The 20,921-nt window shown below is 34.5% G+C and overlaps 1 protein-coding gene across 1 annotated transcript in view; it reads right to left on the bottom strand.

The window, feature by feature from the left end:
* CNKSR2 (connector enhancer of kinase suppressor of Ras 2) overlaps window positions 1-20,921 on the bottom strand; it is a 308,883-nt gene that overhangs the window by 106,321 nt on the left and 181,641 nt on the right. Inside the window, 2 exon segments of the mRNA XM_037821616.1 lie at window positions 15,092-15,303; window positions 20,625-20,758. Of these exon segments, the coding sequence (XP_037677544.1) occupies window positions 15,092-15,303; window positions 20,625-20,758 (346 nt within the window).

The raw sequence follows: 20,921 nt of genomic DNA, 5'->3' as shown, positions 1-20,921 counted from the left end.
TGCATTTATAGGAAAACATCCCCAGGTTATTTAAGGCAGAGGAGCACACATTTAAAGAGGAAGTAAAACTGAATTAAATGGGAAGTCTATTTTTTAAGGATAAGGGTAACATCTGGATCCAATAAAATAAGAATGGGCACTTGGATTTTTAGGGGTCATTTTTTTTTTTTTTTTCATTTTTGGATAAGAGAGCTTGGAAAAATACTGGCTTGTAAACATTTCAACGTGATGATTATTGAAGCACCGGCTTTAATGTCCCATAAATAATACAAACCAAATATAAACCTGATGACTATTAGCTTGAAGTCTTTTCTGTTTCATTAATGGAGAACAAAAACATTTCATTTCATTTCAAAGAATAAATTGTATCTTGTTTGTGCACTTTCCTATTACTTTCTAAAAGTAATCTATACTTTAAGTAGGGAGTAATGTACAAGAATTATTGAAGGAGAAAATATTGAATTGCATGAAAATTACTGGCATTTAAGTTTTTTTTCAACTTTTAACTTTGAACTAATTTCAAACTTACAGGACAGTTGCAAAAATAACACAGACCCCATACAGAGAACTCCAACATACCCTCACACCATCCCCCTCCATAACCAGATCCACCAAATTTTAACATTTTTCCAACTTTGGTATCCACCCATCTCTTTCCTCTTTCCTCCCTTTCTTCCTGCCTGCCATCCATCCATCCACCTATTGAACATCTGAGAGTAGGTTTCACACATCACACTCCTTGAACACATATGTCCATGTACAGTTCCTAAACAACAAGGATATTCACTTATGCAATCACTTTAAGTAATGGAATCTAAGAATGGAGAAGAAAAGGCTCAAGATTCTATATTCTAATGTGTTTCTTAGGTCCTGATAATATCCTTTTGAGCCTCCCCTGCATGTAACACTTTACTTTTCTCTTGAGGCTTTCCGAATTAACTCTTCATCTTTGGCATTTGATGGTTTGATTATAACATGGACAAGGTGTGGGTCTATTTGGGTGTATCCTGTTTGGAATTTGTTGAACATCTTGGATGTGCATATTTATGTCTTTATGCCTTTCATTAAATTTGGGAAGTTTTCAGCCAGTATTTCTTTGAATATTCACTCTGTTCCTTTCTCTTTCTTCTCCTTCTGGGATTCCTACAATGCATATATTGGTATGCTTGATGGTGTCCCTCAGTATCCTCAGCTCTGTTTACTTTTCTTAATTGTTTTTTCTTTCTGCTCCTCAGACCTCATGATTTCAATTACCTTCTCTTCAAGTTCACTGATTCTTTCTTCTGCCAGCTCCAATCTGCTACTGAATTCCTTTAGGGAATTTTAAATTTCTGTTAGTGTGGTCTTCAGCTGTTTATTTCCTTTTCATAATTTCCATCTCTCTATTGATATTCTCTTTGTATACAGCTATCATTTTACAGATTTCCTTAGTTCTTTGTCCATGTTTTCCTTTAGCTCTTTGAGCATATTTAGGACCATATGCCCCAGGTCTGTTTCCTCCACATTGATGATTTCCAATGCTTTAATCTTCTCCTTTGCTTGGGCCATTACTTCCTATCTCTTTGTATGTTTTGTAATATTTTATAGAAATCTGGACATTTTGATACATGTTATCACTGGAATTTAGACTCTGAAGCTTCTGTTCCTTAAGGTTGTATCCAGACAGTTGTTTAAAAACAACAACAACAACAAACCAAAAAAAGAGGAAAAAAAGAAACCGCCTTTCCCAGTGTTTGCAGATTGACCCGTGTAAACGTTCTCCTTCAGAGCTTATCCATACAAGGGGTTGTATGAAAATAGCTGCAGGCCAATGTATAAGGGCCTCCCCGATCCTTTTGTACATGCTTCTTATTTAGAGCATGTGCATCTACCCCAAGCTCTAAAAATTTCCCCATTTATGTGGATAGGAATGTCCCCTCTTCCCTAGGAATCAATTTCCTCATGGTCTGGGCACTGTACTATGTGTCCTATAGCCAGCAATTCCTTGCCCCAGGCAGCATGATTTGACCACTCTCTCACAGTGTTCTATAGGTTGGTGATCTGTTTTCTACACATGCAGGGCAAGTTCTGGGATAGTGACTCCATCAGGCCCCCATCAGACAATTGGGCCAGACATACTTGCTCCCAGTATGCACATAAATTATTACCTTGTGCCCTCTGGAACTGGGACCAGGGATCTGCACTAGAAATCCAGGTGGGCTCTGTGCAGAGGTGGTGAGAGGTGGGGGAATGAGCTAGCCAGGGTAATGGGAGATCCTACTGCTTTTAAGTAGCCTTTCTCTTGATTTGGAGCTCACCCTATTACTGCAGTCCTCTAACTGTTTTATGGAGCTTTGAGAAAGGTGTTTCTGCCACTTCTTACTGGATGTTCAAAGCTTCTGAGGTGGGAGGGAGCCCAGAAGCTTCTCACTCTGCCATCTTGATCCTGGCAGAGCCCACAACACTTGAATCCAAGGCTAATTTTATTTTGAACCAAGTTACCTTTTGTAAAGCTTCTATCAAGAGAAAGACTGTGCTATACACATTGGAATTAGGAAGGACAGGTTTTTTTTAGTTTAAATGTTGCTACTATGTACAGAGACAATTTGTTTACATTAGATGGATGTGGGAAGAATGGGGAAGGATTCAGATGGTTTAAATACTGTACAAGTGGCAAAAGAGTTGTGTGTCCTCTTCTCAGGGCTCTGACGGTGTAAATGATCTACACCAAAACATATTTTTGCTTCTTGCTGTGCTCAGCATTAACATGGCTGTGAATAAGAAAGAAGGCACAGGCATGCAAATATTTTGTTTAAAACATCCAGTTCTCAAGTTAAAGAACTACATATTCAAGCAATCCATTTTTTTAAAATCTTGATAAAGCAGTGTCTTGAAAATCCCATAAACATATGGAAGATGGTCACTCTCATGAGAACTGAATAAGACAATGATTAAAACCACCAATTCAAGTGATTCTCATTTGAAAAAAAAAAAAAGACATCTTGTAATAACTTCATAATTCCTTTCACATATTTTTCTCTTTGGGATCATGCTTACCAGTGAAGCTAGTAAGAAAGGTAGAGACGGAGAACTTGAGACATAACAAAGTTATCAAAGTTAATGTGGCAGCCCATGGCCTGGGCCCCTCTTAAATGATCTGTAACAAACCTGCTTTAGCCAAGGACAAAGGTCAAGAAAGTAAACAATCTCCCCAGAGGGGTAAGAATGTAACTATGGATGTAAATACGGCATTGATTTTATCTTAGTCTTAAACACTAATCTTAGTAAAATATCAGATTTTAGGCCCCTGTAATGACCTCATGTCCTCTTACTATATGGAATGTCTTTGTTTTAAAATCACATATTACCCCCTCTGCACTCCTATTCCTCGTGAAGCGCTAAACCTCAGAATCTGCTGTCACTGGAGAACCTCTCCTGTTCGTAAGTCCTAATAAATCTATGTCTACTTCTGTGCCTGGAGTGTGTTTCAGTCTTGTGGCAGCACCAGCGCATGCTCTGCATAAACTTGGTCTGGGCCCGAACATTTAATTTCTCAGGATTTCACCGATAAGCAGTATTGGAGCCAGTACATGAGTATACATTTTAAATTCCTATCCTAGTGTTCTTTTCACTTCATCAAATTAACTCAGTGATGAATCATTCAAGAGCATTGAATTACGCAAAAATCCAACTAATTTTTCTTCAAAAATAATTCAATGATATATATATAATTCTTGCTTTTTTTTTGTTTAAGTATCCTGTCAGCCAGGTGGCAATTCTTGCAAAATATTCTTAAGGCTGTGTGAAGAATTAATGGATTAGAGAATAAATTGTGGAAGTAACTTTGTATTTATAGTGCATTGCCTTAACATCGAATGAAAATAAATTAATAGGTTGTTATATGTGTACACTTAAATAGCTGTATATTATTTGCTCCAATATCTCCAGAGCTACTGATGTTAAGGTAAGTAGTGTTTAATTTATGGTCATCTTTTCTTTAACAACACTAGATATAAGACTTGACATTTTTTATCCCTAGGGATCTATTTCTTCCAAAATTTCCAGCCTGAGGTATAGAACATCATGTACCTGTCTTTCTAGTTAGTTTTTATTACTTTAGTTTGAATATTTATCACAAATAAAATTTACTCTATTGTACATCAAAGGACATTGTCAAGAAAGTAAAAAGACAACCTATAGAATGGGAAAAAACAGTTGCAAATCATATATCTAAGAGTTTAATATCCAAAATATATAAAGAACTTCTATACTCTATAACAAAAAGACAACCCAATTTAAAAAATGGGCAAAGGAATTGAATAGATATTTCCCTAAATAATATATACAAAGGCCTAATAAGCACATGAAAAGATGGTCAATATCGTTAACCATTAGGATAAAGCAGATCAAAACCACTTCACACACACTAGGATGGCTATTATTTTAAAAACAGAAAATAACAAGTGTTGGTGAGGATGTGGAGAAATCGGAACTTTTGTATATTGCTGATGGGAATATAAAATGGTGAAGCCACTGTGGAAAGCAGTTTGGAAGTTCTTCAAAAAGTAAAAAAGATTTACCATATGACTCAGCAATTCCACTCTGTGGATTATACGCCAAAGATTTGAAAGCAGACTCAAGCTTGTATACTATGTTCATAGTAACATTATTTACATTAGCCAAAAGGTAGAAACAACCCAAATGTCCATCAACAGATGAATGGATAAACAAAATGTGGTATATCCATACAATGGAATACTATTTGGCTATAAAAAGGAATAGAGTTGTGATACATGCTACAACATGGATGAATCTTGAAAACAATCCTAAATGAATTAAGCGGAACACAAAAGGACAAGTATTGTATGATTCTAGTTACATGAGATATCTAGAATAAGCAAATTCATAGAGACAGAAAGTAGATTATAGGTTACCAGGGGCTAGGGGGAGGGAGAATGGGGAGTTACTGCTTAATGGGTAAAGAGCATCTGTTTTGGGTGATGAAAAAGTTTTAGTCATGGAAGGTGGTGATGGTAGCACATTGTAAAAGTAATTAATGCTAGTGAACTATACACTTAAAAATTGCAAATTTCATGTTATGTATATATGTTACCATAATAACAATAAAAAAGATTTACTCTAGAAAACGGTTCACATCTGGCTATCCTGCAAGATAAAAACGAAGATGACATTCAACCAGCAGACTGTTGGGCAGGCTTCAAGTTAAGAATAGAGGTTTTTCCAAATGCTTATCTGTAAGTCAGCTGTTTGGAATTTGAAACACACAAAAATTTTATCATTGGTATCAGAAGGAGCTACACACCTCTAGTTCAGCATTTTCCAAAATATATTCTATCAAACATTAGTTTCTTTGGGAGTTAATAAGTATTATGTGGCAAAAAAAGTATTATATCAAAGTCTTTAATATGATAATGTGCATTTATTAATCTCCAAGAGGGAGATAAAATATTCAGAGCTTCCCAATCTTACTTAACCACATAATCTATTTCTTTTACAAAGACTATCAGAACTACTGGTCTGAAGAACATACTCAGGAAAATGCTGGATGACTTAAGACATATTATGATTTGAAAACTAACAGTAACAGCTCCTTTTAAACTTTATCTAGCTGCCATTTATTACTTTTTTTTTTCACAACAGGGGAAAATGTATTCTAATTTCAACTAGGGATAAATGTATTCCCTCCTGCCCTGGGGTATCATGAGTAGGATTTCTATTGTAGGGCAGGGACCCATGACCTTATACTATTTCTGCCCAAGAAAATAAGCTAAGTGTGAATAAAAGTTGGCATATCTGTCCCAGGTTCTTCAAATGGGGGTAGAGGGAGTTTGGAGGGGAGGTAATTGGCCCTATGTCATACATCGGCTCTGACTCTGATTTTTTAATTTTAACTATCTATTTCTGTATTCAGTTTGTGTGTAAATTGCTTATTCTGAAGTTAACTATGGTTTCTCAACAGTAGCAGTGTTGACATTTTAGGCTATACCATTTTTTGTTGTAGGACTGCCCAGTGCATTGTAGGATGTTAAGTAGCATCCCTGGCTTCTACCCACTAGATGCCAGTAGTACCCTCCCATATCCCCACATCTAATTGTGACAACTAAAAATGTCCCCAGACATTCATTGCCATATGTCTCTCGGGGGAACAGTATCCCCGCCATCCCCACCCCATTTGAGAATTACGGAATTAGACTGTTTTCTATTCTTGGCTTTCCCATTCTGTCTATAAGGGGAGCACGATTTCATTTATTTCATTTCTTATCTTTCTGCTGATTAATTCACTTGAAGAATTTCTTTAGTCCCCTGATAGTTGAATCAGCTTTGCTGATTTGGTTGGGTAATCTTTCCATTTTATCCACACATTAATACCCTGGAACTTTCTTAAAGGTTCCTTTTCTTAATCTTAATGTTTCATCTGTTACCCAGTACATTGAATTCTTTCAGAAGAGTATTCCCAAGTTTCATTTCTTTGAGAGTCTCCAACTATTTTATTTATTTCACATATTTTCTTCCTTTATTTTTCTTAGCAACTAAAAACTTTAAAAAGGAATAGTGCTGAATTGTTTTCACATTTCTGATGCCGAGAGGCTGTAATTGGGACCTTCTGGGGGGGGGGGGGTACAAGAAGACTTGGATGAGGACAGCTTCTATTGCTATCAGCTATTTCAATGCTCTACCTTCTATTTTTGCAAATACAAACAAAACAAAACAAAAATCTCTATTCATATTTTATATTTCTTTTAATTGCTATAATTTAAATAGGTGGTTTTAGGTAGGCAGAGTCCAAACATGAGGGAACACTTCCATCCCTTTTGTCCCTTACCAAGTGCCTCCATAAGAGAGGGACTTATCTTTGGAATATTTTTATTTATGAGCAGCAGTAGTTTATTATACCACTTAGGCACCATTTCTTCCGTGCTTTCTACAAGGCAAGAACTATGCTAAGTGCTTGGCATGTACTATCTCTTAATCTTTAAGATTAAGATTGAGTAGTACTGCTCTTCCATTTTACAGATAAAAGAAATAACAGAGAGGTTAAGTAAACAGTTCAAGGTCAGTCAACTATTAAAGGCCAAATTGTGACACAAATTGAACTCCATCTGACCTCAAAGATCAAGCTCTTTTAATTTTATCAGTAAAATTGTAAAAATTAAGAAGAGTGCCTTCCCTAGGTGATTATTCTAATTTTTACATCAAGAATAGACTATTTTCTATTTCTACGTCAAAATATGGCTGAACATTTTTTTGCAGTTTTACTGCGATATAGTCAAGACACCATATTGAACTGCTTTTTAATCAATTACGTAGCCCTTTGTCACCATCAGCTTGATAGTCAAAATTATTTTGTGAAGCTAGTCAACATGTAGTCTTTATGAAATTTATTAAAACAATTCCTTTGAGTATAGTGCACATCTCATATTTCTGCATTTTCAATTCACTAGTTCTACTTTGGAAATGGTACACTTTACTTGAACACAGAAATTTCATGTGGTTAGAATCCCATTTCCCCTTCCCTTTAGCAGAGATGATGAATGATAATTCAACTTTTCCCTGATAAGATTATAAAAGCACAGGTAAAAAACCAGGCTTCTACTTGGAACTAAAGAAGAAAGTACAAATTTACTATGTGTATTTTATTCTTTAAGAATAATGTTTGAAATAATGCTATTAATTACAATTTAACTGCTCCTAAGATAAAATGAAGTTGTAAGGCAAGTGGAAAGGCAATGTTGAAGTATGATAAGAGACCTGAAACCCACACAGTATCTTTACCTCACATTGATAAAACTTCTTAGTTTACAGTGTCATTTCCCATAGGCACTTTATCATGCTGCTATAAGTCATTTCAAGCCATCTACTTATTCACATGGATAAAAGGAACACAGTATTTGATTTTCTCTTGTCCCAACTATTTGAGTTGAAAATGTTCAGTTATAACTTTATAGAAATTAACTTTCCTCAATCCACAATGTGTATGCAAATAACATCTATGAGAAGCATTTCTAAAATACGAAGTTTTCATTAATTCATGCACTTTTTGTGAGGTCCTGAATTTACAACAAATCAGAAAAGGTCTGGATTCCAATCTTCAAACCAATACTATTCTGTGATATTATTGTAAAAACATGTTTTCCACCTTTTCTTATAAAATATGACCACTGTGGGAGCCCCGGGCCCAGGACCTTCCCCAAGTGCCTTGAAGACTGTGCACACAGCAGCTTGCTTGACCTAGGACAGTTAAGGTTTGACCTCCTCTCCTTGTAAAATCAGGCCTCTGGTTCTAAATGTTATCTATAGTTTGCCACCCTCTCGGAACTACCTCCTCCCTGAAACACCCTGAGATACTGTCATCTACAAGATAATCTATAATCTTCCCCTCCTCCCTGCTGATTACAATCAATCCCTCCCTACGTTGCAAGACCCCTGCTCCTGCCTTATGTTCTCATATCCATTGGAATGTTGAGCCCTTATAACCAGCTTGTTCAGCCCCCCCAAAGTACGGAGTATCTTCACGTTGAGCTCCGAACCCTCCACCATTCAGAGCAGCTCCTGAATCCATTCAGAGAAGCTCCTGAATTCAGGGCAATGTGACCAACTTCCCACCCTGTAGAAAAGTCCCCAAAATAAAAACTCATGTTTCAGAACATGTCTGGTACTTTATTTAGTCCCTTGGCTACAAAAACCACTCACAGCCATAAAGGGACTCAGTCAACTGTGTCTACCTTTTAGCACGTTTTTACCCATAGAATTGTGCCATGATGGAAACAGCAAGGCAAGGAATCTATGTGGAGCAAATTGGGAAAGCTGATGGGAAATGTAACTATTCTGAAAAGTTGCCAAGCAATTGATCTCATCAACTTTGAACCTTTGCCTTTGAAGCATGAGCAGATGAGACCAAATAAAGTAATTTAATGCTATCTCTTCCCCCTTTTTATTTTCATATAAAGTTTCTATATAATAATGATAATAGTGAAAATAAATACCTAAAACATACTGGGCCCTTCCAAAGCAATTTATAATTTGTCATCATTAAATTCTCACAAAAACTCTATGAGGCAGATATTATTGTCTTCCTTTAACAAATGAGAAAACTGAGTAATGTCCCCAAGGTCACAATGGAATAATTAGATGGCAAATAGGAATACCAAGTATGTCTAATGCTATAGCCAACACTATTAACCACTAATCTATGTTGTTTTCCCTACTGATACCTGTATTTTCCGGATATTATTCTTGTCTTTCTTTTTTATGAAAGTAAAATCGATTTTATGCTCTTTGATTTAAAAAGGACTTAACATATTTTATCCCCCAATTTAGCAATCTTATCCTAAGGTCTGTCAGGGCCATTTCTATTTACATGCATGTTTATTATAGTGCAAGTAAATTCAAAACAACATACACAAGAACATACAAAATCAGACCTAGTTCTGCTTACCTGAAAAAAAAGTGCTTGAATTTGGACAGAATAATAAAATTGTTGGAAATTATTTTCCTACAATTTAGCAATTTATTTTCATTACATTTACCTGTTAGTATCACTAGCAGGGTTAACAAATATTTATGGATATTTAATCCCAGATGTACCACTTACTAGTTAGGTAAGTTATTTAATCTCTCTGTAATTCAGATTTCTCATCTGTAACAAAAATTTTCTTAGTATCTACCTCATAGGACTATTGTGAGGATTAATTGGGTTAATGCCTTTAAAATGCTCAGAACATATATAAAAGTTCAATAGGTAGTATTTACTTATTTTCTTGAAGGGCCATCTAGAGGCTATCCATATTTGTACTGAGCTTAGGGAAAATAACTGTACTTATTTTTACTCATTCTTAGCAACAACTCGTGGATTCATGATATAAAAGGAGAGCCTTGGATAAACAATATTTTAAACACCACAATTAGGATATATTCAAGTATTTTTCTATCAAGTCTACCTTTCTTTGTCACTGTGTCCAATAACAATGCTTCCCTAAATATTGTTCTCTTTTATATCTAACTTTAAAACAGGAATAATACTAAAAGAAATATAGTAGGTATACACATATTTAACCAAAAGCACCTATTAAGAATTGTCACGTCTTCTCTTTGATTCTCAAAATCCTAACTAGACTAGACTCTTATAATCTCAACTCTATCCTCTCTTTGAGTAAATAGGTAATCTGGGAAATTAATAGGACAGTAATGGTAGCTAAACTCACATACTTCAAGATAGGGGTATTTGTAACTAAGAACTAAGTTGAACACAATAAGGATAAAGGACTCATACACAGCATTTTGAGACATTGTACAAGTGCTAACAAGTCTAATTAATGTCATTTTCTGAAAGCATGAAATGTGAATTTTTTTGTACTTTAGTTTTTTTGCTATTATACTTCAGCAGAATCATGTATTTTCATTATCATTATTTTCAAATACCAGAGAATGTCACATTTGGGAGTTCATGTAATGGGACCACTTCACAGGTTAAATAAATAAGTTGTACTATTCCAGCAGTCATCTTTTATTTTTTATGAAGGTTTAAAGTAATTTCTATTGGAGCCTTTAGGCTGATTTATACCAGCCCTCTAACCTCAGACCGAGGTTTAAGAAGGTACCAGTTGTTTAGTGGGGATGACTGGAATTTATAGAAACCCCAGATGGTGAGTATTCATCATTTAAAACTTGGCATAAACGTCACCTCAATTTTTTTTACTTCCTCAGGAAAACTATGTGGGGTCATGTCCTGGGCTATTACAGCATTTTGTTCATACCTTCCTACTTACTTAAAGTGAGCACAATGCATCTCCTTTTTAAAATTCCCTCTGAATTACGACTGTCTTACAGGTAGGAACTACGTGTTATTCACCTTTGCATCACCAGTGCCTAGCCAACCTTATATACACAAAAAGTATTAGTTGAATGACTTGATGAATGAATTGATCATTGGGAAGATTAGGGCCACAAATTCATGTGCCTGACAGGTAGGTTTTACTATTTACAGGTTAAAAAGATAAATACATGAAAATGCTAATTCCCTGGTAACTCAAGATAAATAAAATGTTTCTAGGCTACAAGTATCTCTACTGAAGGCTCAGATTATATTAAATCACTGTATAGTAAGATTATTTGTTTCAGGGTCAAAAGTTTAAAAAAAGAATTTTTTTTTTTTTACTTCTTTGTTCTTTTTTAAACATGTATACATTTATTTTCGCCTAAGTTGTATAAAAAAAGAGATCAGATTATCAATAGAATATCTTCCATTTTAAGTTCTGTGATGGTTTGGATATATTATGTCCCCCAGAGAAACCATATTCTTTAATGCAATCTTGTGGGGCAGACTTATTAGTCTGTTGATTAGGGTAGAATCTCTGATTAAATTACTTCCATGGAGGTGTGGACCCCGACCATTCAGGGTGGGTATTGATTAGTTCACGGAACTACTTAACAGAGCTCAAGAGACAACACAGATGCTGAAGCTTGGAGATGCAGACAGAAAGACATTTGGAGATGCTAAGTTAAGAGATGAAGCCCAGGGTTTGCCCCAGAGAAGTTAAGAGAGCACCCCACATGCTTAGACAGAAACATCTGGGAGAAAGAAGCAAGGATGCAGAGGAGCTGAGAGAGAGGAGCTAAGACAGACGCCCAGAGATATTTTGGAGAAAGCCATTTTGAAACATAACCCAGGAACAAAGGACCAGCAGACGGCAGCCACAAGCTGACAGAGGTGTTCTGGACAACACTGGCCATTTTTCAGTGAAGGCATCATCTTGTTGATACCTTAGTTTGGACACTTTTATGGCCTTAGAACTGTAAATTTGTAACTTAAATCCCCTTTATAAAACCCAATCCATTTCTGGTATTTTGCATAACAGCAGCATTAGCAAACTGGAACAAGTTCTGAAATTTGATCTGTCTATTTATTAGGGGGGGATGTGTGTGTGTGGATATTATGACTTGTGGAACATGATGGCACTAGGTGTTTTAAAATAATCTGAAGGTACTAAACAATTCACAGCCATTCAAGTAAGGACCTAGTAAACATGTTTTTTAATAAAGTTATGGGTTATCAACTTTGTCATCTGGTGACTATCAATTTCCCCTTAAATTATTATACTCCCCTTAGATTATTATTATATATCTTAGCCTTTCCCCTAAGATCAGGAATAAGAGAAGGATGCCCACTTTCATCATTGCTATTCAATACTGGAAGTTTTAGCTGGAGACGTTAGGCATAAAAATAAATAACAGGTATCCAAATTGAAAAGGAAGAAGTAACACTTTCTCTAGTTGCAGATGACATGATCCTATATATATTGAAAAAAAATCCCAAAGAATCCATGAGAAAACTATTAGAGCTCATAAATTCAGTGAAGTTGCAGGGTACAAGATTAACATGCAAATACCAGTTGTGTTTCTAAATACCAGTAATGAACAATCAAAAATGGGAATTAAGAAAACAATTCCATTTATAATAAAATCTAAAATAATAAAATATCTAGGAATAAATTTAATTATTTAATAAATTTAATAACCAAGGCAATGAAAAACTTGTACAGTGAAAACCAGAAAACACTGTTGGAGGATATAAGAAGACCTAAATAAATGGCAAGACATCCAGTGTCTGTGGAATGGAAGACTTAATATTGTTAAGTATCAATACTACCCAAAACGATCTGTAGATTGACTGCAATCCTTATCAAAATTCCAGCAGCCTTTTTTGCAGAAATGGAAAAGCCAATCCTGAAATTTATATGGAGTCACAAAGGGCTCCAGTAGCCAAAACAATCTTGGAAAAGAACAAATTTGGAGATCTCATAATCCCTGACTTCAAAACATACCACAAAGCTCCAGTAGTCAAAACAATGTGATACTGGCATAAAGATAGACATCTAGATCAATGGAATAGAAATGAGAGTCCAGAAATAAACCCACACATTTATGGCCAACAGATTTTTGACAAGAGTGCCAATTACATTAGAAGGGGGAAAGAACAGTCTCTTTGATAAATGGTGCTGGGAAAAGTGGCTGCCCACATGCAAAAAAAAAAAAAAAAAAAAAAAGAAAGATGAATGCATACCTCACACCATAAGCAAAAATTAACTCAAAATTGATCAAGGACCTAAATATAAAAGTTGACCCTATAAAACTCTAAGAGGACAACACAGGGGAAAATTTCCATGACCTTGGATTTGGCAGTGATTTCTTATACATGATACCAAAAGCATGAGCAACAAAAGAAAAAACAGAAAAACTGAACTTTATCAAAATTACAAAATTCTGTATCAAAGGGCATTATCAATAAAGTGAAAAAGACAACCTGCACAGAAGGAGAAAATAGCTGGAAATCATGTATCTGATAAGGGTTTAATATCCAGAATATATAAAGAACTCCTCCAACTCAACAACAAAAACAACCTGATTAAAAATGGGCAAAAGACGTGAATAGACATTTCTTCAAAGAAGATATGCAAATGGCCAATAAGCACATGAAAAGATGCTCAATATCATTAGCCATTAGGGAAACACAAATCAAAACCCCCGTGAGATATTACTTCACATTCACCAGGATGGCTAGTATTAAAAAATAGAATGTAAGTGTTGGCAAGGATGAGGAGAAATTGGAACCTTTGTTCATTGTTGGTAGGAATGTAAAATGGTATAGCCATTGTGAGGGGGTTCCTCAAAAAGTTAAACATAGAATTAGAATATGACCTGAGAATTCTACTCTTAGGTATATGCCCCAAAGAACTGAAAATAGGTATTCAATAAAAAACTTGTACATGAACGTTCATAGAGCACAATTCCACAATTGCCAAAAAGCGGAAAATTTCAAATGTTCACCAAATGACAGGTGGATAAACAAAATGTCACATATTCACACGGTGGAATATAATTCAGATGTAAAAAGGAAGTACTGACTTATGCTGCAACATGGAGAATACTTTGTTCAGTGAAATAAGCCAAACACAAAAGGACAAAGGCTGTGTGATTCCACTTATATGAATTATGTAGAATAAGCAAATTCATAGTTGCAAAATAGATTAGAGGTTACCAAGGTTCAGAGTAGGGGGAAATGGGGAGTTATTGTTAAATGGGTAAAGAGTTTCTGTTTTGGGTGATGAAAAAGTTTTAGTAATGGATAGTGGTGATGGTGGCACAACATTGTAAATGTAATTAATACCACTGAATTGTACAGTTAAGAATATTAAAACGGGAAATTTTGTGATATATGTGCACGTGTGTGTACCACAATAAAAATTTAAAAAACGAAACAAAAAAATAAAGACAATTTCCCTGTTGCTCAGCTCCCACTGGTAAAGTCTAGACTAATCAGTAGGTATCCTGCCTTTCCCCAAAGTATAAGCTTACTGAAAAGGACAGTTTGAAAATTGGAAAGGGAGGAAGGAGCATAGACTTCCAATTAAATCCGTACATTCTTGCAATAGCACCATAGACTTTACTACTTTAACTTCACACAACTTTATCTGTAAATCTTTCTAATACGGTATATTGATTTTAAGTATTTCTGACTGGTGCTTTCTTAGTCATGCATGAAAAAACAGGAGTGAACGATAAAAAATTCTAAGCCCATCTTTGCATTAAGTACATGTCCATTCTCTTTAAAATGTCAACAGTTCTACTCAAATGCCAACTTAATTTTGCAGCTTAAAAAAATTACAAAAATTGAGGTAAGATCTTCCCCAGAAATGTCGCACTAATTTAAATAATTTTTTAAATCCCTGAAGAATAAGGAGATTATTTTAAAGAAGTTATGTTAACTGTAAGTATTCATTAAAAATAACAAAAAAGAAAGGGAAAAAACCTTGAATTATTTCAGCTTGGGAAATATCTGACATATAAAAAGTACATGTGATGCTAAAAATATTGAACTAAAATATTACCTATTGTTCTTGCTTATTTTTGGAAAAGCTGTTTCTAATGTCATGCCTCAAATTGTTGGCAATCCACATGAGTAACTCAGATCAATTACAGAGATTCAAAAGCTATCAAGTAATTCTCCCAACTTAAAAGACTATGAAAGAAAATTTGAGATTCCCATGTCAGGCATGTTTTTATGTAAAGGTAAGAGAAGAATTGTTATAATTACCATAAGTTGGGGTGCTTTCTCGTCTTCCTTGACTACTAGATCTTCCTTTTTCATACTCATAGCAATACAAGACAGTATCTTCTTCAACAATATTAAATCTCTTTCGATATTCCTGATCCAGAAATGAATTTGGTGATTCAGATCCCTTATGCACGGGCTTGCCCACCATATGTCCCCTGAGGTCTTCACAAGGAAGATTTCCTTTTTCATCCCTGAAGAAAGAGCCGAGTAAAGGAGAGGGATTTGGGAAAGTGTTATTAGAGTGGTAAAATCAAAGAGAGAGTCTAAAATTATATATATATATATAAAATATCTTCTGATATTTCCAAACTTTCTTTGAGGTTTATAGGGCAATTTTAAATTATTCCTATTTTGCAGGAAAAAAGCTGAAGCTCAAGAGAGGTTAAATGACTTGCCCAAATATCACACAAAAAATAAATGGTGGAGCTAGTAATGGGTCCTGAATCTTCTAACTCCTGCTTAAGTCCATTTTTTATTGTACATGTCATTCATACAAAGGAAATCATCTTAGCACATAAATTGGTTTTAGTGTTCAAGACAGCAGGTACAGTGTTAACAATGTTAATCACATAGCTTTCTTCTGCCAGTTCACCTAATTGATTCTTTGCAATAATTCCACTGCTTAAAAACAAAGAGGTGTTTAAGAACTATCACCTCTCTAAGGGGAAAAGTGGCTTTAAGAACCAAATGAGCATACATAAACGGGTATGGTAGGAATTTCAAACAGTATGTTATTAATTTAAAATAAACTTTAGCATAAAGAATTACTCTCACTACTCAAATTCTAAGTGTGTCATTTAAGAGTAAAAAGAGATACTCATAGAACTCATTCTAAATGGATATATCAAAATTTCATTACATAACAGCAATGTTTCTTGTGGAGAACAAGTGAAGAACTCTTACAAAATATGGCACTTAGGGTGATGGCATATTTATTTTTTCTTCTATAGGATTCTAAAGAGAAAAATCTCCAATAATTCAGGGATCTCTAAAACCTATTACTCACAAATAGTAATCAGTGACTGGGCCCATAACAAGTGGTATTTTGGTAGAAATATTCCATTTAGGATTGGCTAAGCCAAACCTTGTTTTACTGACTAGCTATGAAATTTTTGTTAGAAAGGTTTGTCTTCTAGAACATGACTGTGAATGTAAATGTAACCTATTGCTTTCCTCATCAATTATTAGTTATATTTCTTCATAGCACCTAACTGTTCCCAGTTACCCTAAAACAGTGCCATGAGTCAGTGCTATCAAATCAGAAAACTTAATTTTATCTTAAGAGCTAAGACTGAAATCTTAAATCTACAGAAGGAATTATAACAAGACAGATAAGGAGAACACATTTTTCAATTAAGTCCTATTAATCCTTAAAGATGGTGATGAGCTTGGAAAAATAATGTCAAGTCCAAAATAAATTTTCAGTCCAGCAAAAATCTATATTTCTGTATCTATATGCAAATATCTGGATTAGGCTTATCCAAATGTAGAGAACTATAGTCCTACTATTTGAAATAAGTAAAAAATAGTACATAGTATTTTCAAGACTGACTGAATCAGTGAATTGTTTATCTAACTCATGGCAAGATGAAATTTCCATTTACATTGACATTTGCTCTTTTATTTTCTAAAAGAAAAGTATTATTACCAAATTATAACTACATAGCTAGCTCTTAGGCAACATGAAGAAATAAATATAAAATCCAAGCAGAATTTTATATTAAGATAGCTACAAACTTTTCCTGAACAAATTCCCTGGTATTCTTTGTTACTGTGAGTCCTCTATCAGAAAGAAATTAAAACTGCAATTAGCTTGGAAACAGTCCTAAGAATTCATGACAGTGCTTCCTCCCCCGCAACCCACCCATGGGACATGACTCCCAGGGGTGTGAATCTCCCTGGCAATGTGGGGCATGGCTCCAGGAGATGGGCATGGACCCAGTATTGTGGGATTGAGAACATCCTTCTGATCAAAACGGGGGGTGGGGATTAAACAAAATAAAGTTTCAGTGCCTGAGAAATTTCAAATGGAGTCGAGAGGTTACTCTGGAGGGCATTCTTATGTGTTATATGGATATTCCTTTTTAGTTTTTAGTGTATTGGAACAGCTAGAAGGAAATACCTGAAACCCAGTAGCCTTTATTCTTGAAGATGATTGTATAACTATGTAGCTTACATGGTGTGACTAGGCGACTGTGAAAACATTGTGGCTCACACTTTCTTTAATCAGTGTATGTACAGTTGAGTAGAAAAATGGGAACAAAAACTAAATGAATAGGGGGAATGGGATGTTTCAGGTGTTCTTCTTTATTTGTATTTTTATTCTTGTTTTTTCAATTTTTAATTTAATTTAATTTAATTTTGGAGTGATGAAAATGTTCAGGGGTTGGTTTAGGTGATGAATGCACAGCCGTATGGTGGTACTGTGGATGGTTGACTGTGCACTGTGGATGATTGTAGGGTGTGTGAATGTGTCTCAACAGAACTGAATTAAAAAAAAAAAAAGAAAAAGAATTCATGGCACTGGAGTAAGGTTATATGTATCTGTAAATGGGTATACTTCTCTATGAGGCCTGTAACATGAATGTCAGTGCAGTTGAGATCAGAGATCAGATTCAGCTGTGGTTAACAAACCATGCTCTATTTATATGGACAAACCTTGCGGCAGGAAATTGGAGTGCTGGTATTGCTTACTTTACAATGATATGAAGGAAGGGCCTTCAACCAACAAGGCAGACTAATTAAACATGCTTATAGGGGATGCATTCAAATAAACTTTCCAGCAGAATGAATGAATACATGTAGTGTGTGTGTGTGTGTGTATGTACTCAAGAGTCCCTGAAGAACTCAATGTATTAATTCAAGCTGCTGTAAAGATTTGTTTTCGTGTTTTTTAACTTTTCATAATGCTATACGTTTATACATGTATCTAGTAAGTGTACACCTTTGCTCTAGAATGGATTTAAGGTAATAGATTAAAAGTTAGAACACTGCTTTAGCGGACTTGATTATTTAATGGCACACAATAGAGGTAATATGAGAAATTAGTGCTTACAATTCACAGCTGTACAAAAAACTACAAATTCTTCACTTGCATCACAGAAAAAGAAATTTGGTTAAGTATAAAAATATACTATATATTATGATTAACAGAAACTGTATATAGTCATAAGATATATAATAAAATACCAACCAAGTCTCACTCATTTCACAAACATCAGTGTTTTCTGTGTTAGAGAAAAAGGCACTTTTTCAGCCACATTTTTTTTTTCTGGAATGTATGTGTTCAAAGAATTGTACTCATATGAAAAATCTACCTAACTTGACTAGCTCTACCATTTTAGTCTTTTTTTTTTAAGATAAGAAAGCTTTTATTAATTTACATTCTAAATTAAACATATAATTTATATATGTTCACATATCACCAACATGCCTATACTGTATAAATAAATTTTTTTTTATGTAGGAGAAAAAAGAAACGTTGTTCAGAAGTGCTAAATCAGGTCAACCACATTCATCCTCAAAGTGAGAAAATGGGGTGTGGGGGCAGGGGGAGGAAGTGCCAAGGCTGTATCTATAAAAAGAATGACAAGAGCAAAAGATTTTTTGACTCTATCTTCAAGTCAAACCCAGAAAATGCAGATAATTTGTTCAAGGCTGTGGTACAAATGGACTTTGATGAATGTATTGCACTGACTATGCTGTACTGAAAGATTCTGTGGCTAGTTAACCAGTAATTTGATTAAAACATATTTAGACTATTTTGTTAAACTACACATTGACCAACTAGAATTATTAAAATGAGATAGTAAACACTAATTATGGATTTTACTGAAAAGTATGGAGCTTTCAAGTAGTACCAATAAAACAAGAACCACATGTTGACATTTCAAAATCTTACCTTGTCTAGTATTTTTAATTAGTATGCTAAAGCTTTTTACTGACTTGAATATATTGCTTTAATCATATCTTCATCACACTCAGAGGACAGAGCTGGATCATTTTACTCTACTGTCTTCTTAAGTATATTTAAAAAACTTTCTGTCTAGAAAACATTTTCTTTATAACAAGCTCCTCCCAACCCAAGAGAAAAGGAAATAATATTTAAAAATTGGAGAGATTTGACAAAAATAATCTTTACATGTTTATTTGTACATGTAGCCTTTGAAAAGTAAGGCCTCTTAAATAACTATTTGCATTGAAATAATGTTTCCAATTAAAATGAAAACAAACCAAAAAGGGTCACTTCCTACTGGGAGCACACATGCTTTTACTGTTCTTCATGCAAGATTATGCAGAAAGTCTGACATTGTCTTAATAGGATTAAAATGCAACTTGTGTTTTACTAGGGTGTTTGATGAATTTGTACATTTGATTGCAAATTGAACATAAGATTATAAATTATATATGTGAAAGATTTATGAAATGCCAGCTTAGTAAATGATATTTTCTTCCCACTGAGAATAAATTTCAATTTCAAGAACTGAAATGTTTATACAACTGGCTGTAGTTTTATTACTAGATGACAACACAGCATTTGCAGACATGCAATATAGCATTTAGATCTTAACATGCCAGTACCATCATGTCTAATACAAGAAAAGTTTCTGAAACACGAGGTATACTAAAGTAAATAAAATTAATTAAACATAAGATATTTCTGTTCCTTTATATACTGAAGAAATTTACTATTAAGTATGATGTTTGAAAAGAGACTTTAAATTATTGCTTTTGAATGACTGTGCAACTAACTTAAAAACTGAATCACATTCTTTGTGGCTGGTATTAATTACCCCCAATTAGTGATGGCCCTTTTCCATCATTTTTGTATTCCACAAGGCTGGACATCGGAATGCTTTTGGATAGAATGCATTATAGCACAAAGCTGTATTCTTCCAGACCTAGAATTTTAAACAGGAAACTAGAAATGAAATGTAGACATAGCCTCAAAAAAATCTAGAAATAGATTTTAAGGCAATTCATTCTCCTGCAAACTCTAGTTTCTGAAAGAATCATTAATGAACTAATGAAGTGGAAATTCTAGATACAGAAGTATTAAGAAAGAAAACTACTTCCCTCATCATCGAAAAAAAAAATCTCCCTTATCACATATATTTAAGAAGACACAAAAGTTATTGTAACTTTCCATTTTAAAAAAGTATGAGCTGCTTCAAAGTAACCTGAGATGGCTTCTTAGACAAAGAGCCTCACTTATTTTTTACTTGTTACAGTAATCCTAATGGTTATTTAATATTACTTTCCTATGCTTCTCTATTATATGAGATAATGGGTGTAAAATACTTAATGCATAGTGCTTTATACAAACCAGTTACTGTTATTATTACTAACCAAAATACAGTCTCTATAATGCAAGATTTTCCAGAACGTGCTCAGAATTCCTAACTGATAAAATATTCAAGGTGTCTCTTGAGAATTGACTTCACAGTTTACACACTATGGGGTTAGTTTTTAACAGAATATGCCTAGAAAAACATTTTGGTTAGTTTTATACCTGGGAATATAGGGTTCTGCAGGAGGAGGAGGAATGTAGAGATCCTGGAGGGCAGAACTGTCTCTCTTGGTGGGTGTGCTGATGGTGCTGGAAGGCGTGGCAACACTGCTTGTGGGACTTCTAGGTATAAGAGGCTGGTTAAAATGAAAAAGAAAATACATACACACACAAACAACACACAAAACAACAACGACACATGGTTATCATTTTTAAATTATCTATTTCTGCAAAGTTTTTGAACTCGGTTGCAATCAAGAAACATGTTATTTAGCACGTGGATATTACTTTGAATCTCCA

Source organism: Choloepus didactylus, chromosome X (assembly GCF_015220235.1).
Source record: "Choloepus didactylus isolate mChoDid1 chromosome X, mChoDid1.pri, whole genome shotgun sequence".
Lineage (NCBI taxonomy): Eukaryota > Metazoa > Chordata > Mammalia > Pilosa > Megalonychidae > Choloepus > Choloepus didactylus.
This window is presented reverse-complemented; position numbering and strand designations above follow the sequence as displayed.